The sequence below is a fragment of the Triticum urartu genome, chromosome 6A, assembly GCF_056163025.1.
Source record: "Triticum urartu cultivar PI428250 chromosome 6A, HENAU_Tu73, whole genome shotgun sequence".
Classification (NCBI taxonomy): Eukaryota; Viridiplantae; Streptophyta; class Magnoliopsida; order Poales; family Poaceae; genus Triticum; species Triticum urartu.
Window position 1 is genome coordinate 599,238,217 of NC_141878.1, and position 8,724 is coordinate 599,246,940.

Below are 8,724 nucleotides of genomic sequence, written 5' to 3' on the forward strand. Positions count from 1 at the left end.
CGCTCCTAGCCACAGCTGGCACGCCCGCGGCACCGCCTGCATGGGCTGACCACGAGCTGGCCGAGGATGCTCGGTGACCACGCATCCAACGTGTTTGATAAAATGTCTACAAATATGAGAGGTTGAAAGTAGGGGTCATGATTATTTTGCAGCAAAAATTAGGAGGATTGTCGGAGGCGCCTGGACGCTGACTGGGCGCGGGCGTTTGTGACTCCAAATTAGATGATGCTTGTTGTAGATGCTCTAACAAACGACCCAGTCAGCGGGCATTTGTGACTCCAAATTAGATGATCCTTGTTGTAGATGCTCTAACAAACGGGATGTCGTGCCATCGCCGACAAAACTGTACCAAAACAAGTCACAACATTCTAAAAAAAAATCTCATGACCAACGTTCTGTGAAGCCTCGGCATCAGTCAGACACTCTCGTCGTGGACACCAACCAGTTGATCCCAAATGAGCTGGCAGTAATTAAACCTTTTTGTTTCGATGAGTAATAAAATCTTTTGACGTCGTTGCTATAAGTTCACCCTAGAAGTGTACCAGGAAGCTAAAACATTGGCAACATTCAGTCTCGAGACCATTTATACCAGGACGTTAGGATGCAGTCGATGTACGCGGTGCAGTCAGTCGCTCATTTTGATGCATGCATACGTATTAACACGTTACGACTCGTCAACAATGTCAAATAAAATAATTTACAACTTTTGACCAGCCATAGTGTAGATGCATGCCCTATACACTAAACAATGATCATTATTTATGAATAAACTGAACCTAGTACCAGTGACATTTGATTTGATGAACTAACACATACATTTGGCAGTAAACACACTCAATGAGTTACACTACATATTTTCTTGGGACAAAGGGCGACTCCCCTCCTTCTACTTGAAGTATTTTATCCACAACAGCAATACAAATATACGCATTGTCCCATCCGTAGTTTCCTATCTCGACAAATATAGACAACCTGACTATAGTTCACAAACAAGTTGTGACTTATGGGATTGATTCAATATGAAAAGGCGATTGAATACGTCTGTCATCGATGGTCTTTGATCGACATCAAGGCTAAGACATTCCACGGCGATCCCTGTCAAACTATCCAGAATCTCCAAATCTTCAGTTACAATAATTTCCTTGTCAAACAAGTGAGTCGCTTTCCTCTCTTTTTTGTAAGCTTCAAGGAAATTGATCACTAAGCTACTACCCTCGGAATGTGTGGCTTTCTTCCTACTAATAAGCTCCAAGATGACAACTCCAAAACTGTATACATCACTTTTTTCTGTTAGTCGGCCTGTCTGCAGATATACTGGATCCATATAACTCATGTCACCAATAATAGATCCCGTGTGCTGTTTGTCTCTCGCAATCAACCTTGATATACCAAAGTCTGAAATCTTTGGCACAAACTTTTCATCCAAAAGTATATTTGCTGGTTTAACGTCACCATGTAGGATCTTGATATTGGTTTTTGAGTGCATATAAACCAGACCATCTGCTGATTCTGCAGCAATACTTAAACGCACACCCAAGTTGAGGGGCACCTTGTTTTTGCCGTGAAGAATGTCATCGAGGCTACCACTGCAGAGAAACTCATAGACTAGAATCGGGGCTTCGACTTCTAGGCAACAACCTATGAGCCTAACGATGTTCTTGTGGATGACTTGAGATTGAATGATGACTTCATTTGCAAACTGTTCATTCTCTAGCACACTACCACTAATCGGCTTCTTCACCGCGACTGGTTCATTATCAAGAATTCCCTTGTAAACTTCACCAAAGCCACCTTTCCCAATAAAATTGCTACTCTTAAAAATTGGCTTGAGCCTCTCCTTTTCAAACAGTTTTATGAATTTTGCCTTCTCTAATGTATGCCCACCGTTCTTCTCATAAAATTGTCTAGTTTTCTTTTTCTCTTTGCGAAGAAGAATAAGGAATGATATGGCTGCTATGATAAAAACACCACCTATTCCACCTGGATGGACACATAAATAAAAAGATTTCATATAACTGAATTCTAAGAACTATTCTGTGTGCAGAAGAAAATATAAAAAGGGAGCAACACTTCTGATAACTTGCTTTGTTTTGTTTCACAATAGCATTGATTTCCTACCTCGGGGTCACTACAGGGGTGTTTGGTTACAGGGACGAGACTGAAAAAAGTCTCTATAAGTCCCTATGTAACCAAACAGGAGGGACTTATTCTATAGGGACTAGAAAAAGACTCTACTGAAGGGTCTTTTTTCTTTAGTCACTGGGACTAAAAAAAGTCTAGTCCCTTGCAACCAAACACCCCCTACGTGGCTACATGATAAGACCCACTATCCAATGGTACAAAGGGGTTTGTGCCAAGTTCCGATGTGGGCATTTGCCCACACGCTAGTTAATTCATAGATTTGTCATTAGTGTCACATATGAACATGCGTTTTTTTTCAAAGACATCCACGTGAGAAAAATATATATTATCACAAACGATTTTGTGAACCGTCTGACTTTATTGGTCACTAATAATACAAGCCTATCACATATGACTTTGGGTGAGGAACCGTTTGTGATATGACCCAAAGCTGAGAACATCCGAGGGTTACATCTAGGAGTTTGTGTGAGGAACCCTGGCTACAATAAACACTCATCCCTACTCCTTCTGCCTCATAAATAAAAAACCATTGCCACGCTTGTATAGCTCACAAGTACTTAAATTGTATGTACCCATGTGCAGATCTAGAAAACACCCATGAGTTTAGTTCCGGGTATACCGAGACTTTCAAATTTGGACTCTAAGACCGGGAGTTCTGGGCCTCCAAACATTTCGGCACCTTTTTTTTTGCCGAAACATTTGGGCACCAGTTAACCATCTGTTTAGTTTCAGCACTGTTCCAGATTATCAAATCTTAGTAGGTCAGGTTTAGTAGGGAGTAACAGGTATAAGAAGAAAATATCAAGTGAAAATAAACATTATGTTGCATTCCTTTTTTGGACCTTTTTCGGACGCACTAGTAGAAAGCCCCATTACCACCACCAGATAGACCGGTACCTACCATGTTCTGCTAGTTATACTCGGGAATGTGTCTTGAGGGGACGCATGCTGATTAAGCAGCATTAAGTAGATGTAACAACAAAATTATGCACGACTACAAACAGAGAAGAAAGGGTAGATTCAGATCCTGTACTATTAGCTAGATAGGAGTATATAAAACAACAAGAACAGTCATAGCCTAAATTTGTGCTTACCCAAAATCACCCGTGCTGTTGCGGGGAATTTATCTGTGCAGGTTCCTTTTATGCCGTCGCCTTTCATTCCTGGTTTACATGGACAGTCATAGCCTCCTAACTTATTTTTGCATACCCCGTCAGCGGAGCAAGGATACAAATCGCGGAGCTCGCACTCATTGATGTCTGAAAAGGGGAAATACAAAGGCACGGATAAAAGTAAGATGGAGTTCCTATATGAGCAGTGTGGAATAAAATTAAAAGAGAGAGTCTGGATGTGGAAACTGAAAAAAATAATTCCACCTTGGCATCCATTGACGATGTAAGGGTTGCCTTCGTAGTGGTCCCAGCACTTGCAAACATACCCCTGGCCAGTAGTCGTGTTGGCACAGGAGCTGTTGCCGCTGACGCAGGCGTAGTCTGAAGGTGGCGGCTGGCCTTTCGCCGGACATGAACCGTTTGGGATGGAGAAATCGACAACGAAAGGGACGCCCCTCGGGTATCTCTTGGGTAGCACCTCGTAGCCGTACATGTCTGGCGTGGAGAAGTTGTACCATGAGCTCTCCACCACCATGGCATAGGAGCACGGGTTGGTCTTAAACAAGGTGTTATTGTTGTTCATAGTGAACGCCAGACCAAGCACGGTGATGGGAAGTGCTTCCGGCAAGGCAGCTTCACAGCAGCCCCGCCCCTTGCATGACCCGTTTGTCGCGAACGCGAGGAGCTGCGGGTCCGCAAGGTCTGAAAGGCAGGAGAGAATTAATTCCTTCTGTGAGTTGCCATGTACTGACGGCGACCACAGGTGGCTATAGACCCTAGTCTGGACTCTCCAGCCGACGCCGATGAGAACATTGCGCTCTGTCGACAGGAAGAACGGACTCATCTTGTCACCCAACTTCATATGTTGATTCTTGGATATGTAGTCGGTTTCATTTTGGCTGCAGACAGATGAGACCGCGCCATAGGCTCGCGCCTCACCATTTGCAATGGATATATCGATGAGCTCAAACGCCGTGGTATCCAGCGTTCTACTCCAAAGTTCACTGAACTCTGGCTGCATTAATTTATGGTCGAAGACAAATGCAACATTAATTAGTTAATTACAGCACCGTGTAAAAATCATTAATAGATTACCACACAGTAAACCATACGTACTACTATGCTACTAGTACTCCAATGATAGTCTTATATAGCAGCAAGCTCCATCGATCCTACCTCAGTTTTAGCTAGTATTAAAACGGCCTACCTTCACCCTGTCGTACTCCTCGAATGTAGACTGGTATACTCTGCTGTCAGCAACGTAGGCACGATGAGGATTGAAGGAGTCGTTGCAGGTGACCTGGAAGCCCTCTCGGAAGCACCCAGGCTTCATGCCGAATGGGTAGGGAATGCTTATGTTGCCGCACTTGTCGGGGCAACCCGCAAGTGTGATCGGCTGCTGCTCATCTTGCTCAGCAGCAGCAGCCTCCGGGATCAAGTGAGGAATCGTCGCTGAAAGTAGGACAAGGAGTAGGATTTTTGGCAGCGGCTGGGAATGGGGTCGCGAAGGCGTGGTCATGCTGGTGTATGTTTTGCGTTCTCTTGCAAGCTAACTTGGTCTATGATATGGGTGCAAAGCTAATTAAGCTCCGTTCGGGCTTACTGAGTCATTTAAACATATATATTGGTAACGTCGACGGTTCTACTATAACCCCATCGTCATTCTTTGCTAGTACTAGTACTAATCTTCATCTTCTCTATCTCTTCACTATAAGACGCTCGTTTATTTGAAGTGGCGGTTCCACAGGCTACAAAAGAATGCACTTAATTAGTCAAGAAGGAAAGTTGACACCTTTACTAAAAGAAAAGCTGGAACACATACCATTGCAAGGAAACTGCCGCCTTCTCTTTCTAAAAGGGCTCCGAATCTCTGCTTTAGAAATGCATCTTCTTATGATTTGATTCTGTCCGCCACCATCTGATCGAGGAACACATGTGATCGATTGAGGAGAATTGTTTTTTATCTGCTAGCTTGCTTCACACATTTCTACTAAGTGCTAACTAGTCAAGCAGCAATGATTGGACCGTGACTTGCTCCAATAAGATAAGAAAGGTTGCACGACCTTCTTTCTGTTTTCTAAGAGACGGGCCATGATCATAATAGAGGCCTCTTCGCCCTTTTGGATTTTGATATTAAGCTACCATGTGGTGATGATGGTAGCATATAGGTTATGGAGGAGGTGAGCGTGATAGCATTTGCTCCGTGGCCCCAAAGACTGAATGTGGAAAAAAAAAACTTGGGTCTGTCCTCCGTGATATGGTGTTCATACAACGTGGGGTTTGTCCCCCATGATTTGGTGTTCATACAATGGAGTTAACATAAGTTGCTGATGTTTAGTTTCAATTATACATATATGTACTGGAAGCCTTTACTACCCACAGTCTCTGCATCATACGATGCATCGAAACTAACTTATTTTTACATCATTTAATACATAGTTCCCAACCAAAGGTGTTGCCGAAAAGAAAGAACGAGAAAAACACATGAAAGTACTAGGACAAGCATGCCAACCAAGATGTCCATAAAAAATAGAGAGGATTGAGCTCTTGGGGTGATAACACACAAAAAACGTGCTGACAAGGAATGAATACAAGGCAACGCCCCTGACTGCCTAGAATGATATGTTAGTTCGAGTGGCCCATTTCTCTGTATTCTACTTTGCTACGCTTTGACATTTTTCAGTCAGGGTAATGCCACATTAATATCACAATTTCAGCGCATTTTGTTCGTGTGTCCCCCCCCCCCCCCCCCCCCTAAGGCGAGACATTGTTGAGGAAACCGCTAACTGGTAGCTGCTAGGTTGAGTGGCGAGTATGAGATTAATAGGCTAATCGACAAGTTAATAAGCCATTTAATCAATTAATTGGCTGATTTATCAATCTATTGGCTATTCGCTGATCCTACGAGTAGTGATCAATTGGCAAGTTAACTGGTTAATCGGATGAATTCTTAAACATGGGCGATATATATAACAAGTTGAAGTTAAACCTCAACAAAACTTCTAAACTGCTGGAACTAGTAAACACTTAACTGAACATATCTACACCCTGCTTCACTCTCATCAATGAATTTAGTAGGGCGCACGAAAAGTCACTTTGTCCTTGTAGAAATCACAACCACAGCGCTAGTTAACTGACACAACAAAAATCGACACCACCACCATGCTGTCGTACGAAGCAACAGAAAGCATTTTGAAAAATGATAAATGGAGCTTCTGAGTAAACTACAACCCAGCTATCCTGCACTGATATCCTCAGAAAAGAAATAAAAAATGTGCATGGATCCTACATTGAATGTGCGAGCAACCATATGATGAGACTTGGGTGAGCAATCTTCTGTCAAATGACAGGCCTGATGTCCCTGTACTTCTTAAGCGATGAGAGCTAGTGAGCTACCATGAATATCCTGTCATTTTTAGTTTGTCCAGCTAGCTGTCTGTTCTCAGTTGCATTTCAGCTCAGTTTCATTTTTTCTTTCAATTACTTGTTTTAGAGAGTTTTCAATGCAAGTTTCGTTTTGTAAGCACATATGTCAACGATGCACAGTTGGACCTCTGCTTCGCTCATACTGCTAGTGTTCTCGTGATCTTCAGTCATAGTTCTTCCCTATTTCTTTCCATCAGGCAATTTTCCGTTAGTTTGCACCTTTATAGCTTGTAACATTTGTTGCTGTAGTTTATTTTGATTTGAAATCAAAGTCCACTTGTGGTCCCTCAGTTCTTTGGTTTGCTCATTTTTGGTCCCTCAACTCTAAAATCGAACAGATTGCATCACAAACTCTCGAAACCAGCCATTTTTCATCCCTGCGGGGTTTTGCCGCCGAGTAAACCCGGTTTTGACCATCATGGAAATTTCCGTCATGTTTGGACGATCGAGAAGCATGCGGCAAAAAAAGGTAAATCTACTCTATGACGAACAGTATATACAAAAAAATAGCAAAAAAATAAAAAAAAATCTACATTTTTTTGTCATCGAAGATGCTCAGGTGCGCAAGGCGCACGCAAAATTTCCAGCTAAAATGACATCCGAGGAGCTCGTGGAAAAAAATAAAATAGCTTGCGTGTGCATGCCGCTTCGGGTGGTTTCCAAACCCTCGGATGTCATTTTAGCACGACAATTTGCATGCACCTTGCCCACCTGAGCATCTTTGATGCCAAAAAAATTCAAAAAAAATCAGATTTTTTTTGCTTTTTTTTTAATTTACTGTTCATCATAGAGTAGATTTTCTTTTTTTTTTTGCCGCGAGCTTCTCGAACATCCAAACATGACAAAAATTGCATGCACCTTGCGCATCTGAGTTATCTTCAATGTCATAAAATTTCAGATTTTTTTACTTTATTTTTGCTATTTTTTGAATTTACTGTTCATTGGAGCACTATTCACGTTGTGGTCAAAACCGGGTTGACTCGGTAGCGAACCGCGCAGGGACGAAAAATGGTTGGTTTCAAGAGTTTGTGGTGCAATCTGTCCGGTTTTAGAGTTGAGGGACCAAAACAGAGCAGACCGAAGAATCGAGGGACGAAAAGTGGACTTTTCTCCTTTAGGTTTGAGACATAAGTTGATATTCATATATGTAGTCTTTATTTGTTCACTAGTCATTATTTTTTCGTTCATTCTATTCTTATTTTTTTCAGTTAGCTCATCCCAAATTTAGTTCAGTTTGTGAATCTCGGCATTCACTTACCAGCTGTTCAAATGTTTCTTTCGTCAATCCTTATTTTTTGTATCATCAATGTCCTTTTCTTCAAGCATTTGTCTCCTTCTTCGATCTTTGCTCTTGCTTTCTTCATTTTTTCCCTATTTCCCTCTTTCTTCAGTCTCTCTTTGTTCAGTTTCTTCCTTCATTTCTTGCTCTGTTTCTTCAGTCTCTTTGTCTTGCCATTCTCAGTTTGTATCTCAACCTTGTCATTCTCAGTTGTTCCTTTCATTCTCCATTTTCTACGTTAGACAATCCGATAATACGCGTAAAATAGATAAAATCCAGTATCTAAATAGCCTATCCAATAAGCACCCTCTTAAGAGGTTTATTTTTTTAGGGTGCTTACGAGGTTTTTGGAACAAGGAGGGGTGCTATACTGTTTGCTACTTATGAGGACGTGCGTGTGTTGCGGTTCGGTTTGGTTTGATTTTTCGGTTCGGTTTGAGGACGTGCGTTTCTTTCGGTTCGATCGCGGCGAGAGGTTGGCGTCCATATGCATGACGCCAGCCAGCAGATGTTGGCGCAACTCATGAGGATTCCACGCCCGCACGCCTAGCTAGGTACTCCTAGGTACGTACGACCAGAACGATGACACCTCGACGGCGCAACTATATATACGTACGTACAGAAAATCAGTTTCGTGTGTCCGACTCCACCGATGCAACGGAAGCCTATATATATTGCAGTACGCCCGTGTATGTTACGTAGCCCTAGTACGTACGTACGGCTGTAGTTGATGATAGTCAATCAAACCTAGCGAAGCCTACGTGG

At 42.5% G+C, this 8,724-nt stretch overlaps 1 protein-coding gene across 1 annotated transcript; it reads right to left on the reverse strand.

Moving 5' to 3' along the window:
- Positions 1-654: 654 nt before the first annotated feature.
- On the reverse strand, positions 655-4,916 carry LOC125515603 (wall-associated receptor kinase 4). The gene is made up of 4 exons (XM_087529247.1): positions 4,446-4,916; positions 3,519-4,250; positions 3,237-3,401; positions 655-1,980 (listed from the first exon to the last, which is right to left on the reverse strand). Exons 1-4 carry the CDS (start codon positions 4,771-4,773, stop codon positions 977-979), a joined length of 2,229 nt encoding a protein of 742 aa, XP_087385373.1. The 5' UTR covers positions 4,774-4,916; the 3' UTR covers positions 655-976.
- Positions 4,917-8,724: the final 3,808 nt, after the last annotated feature.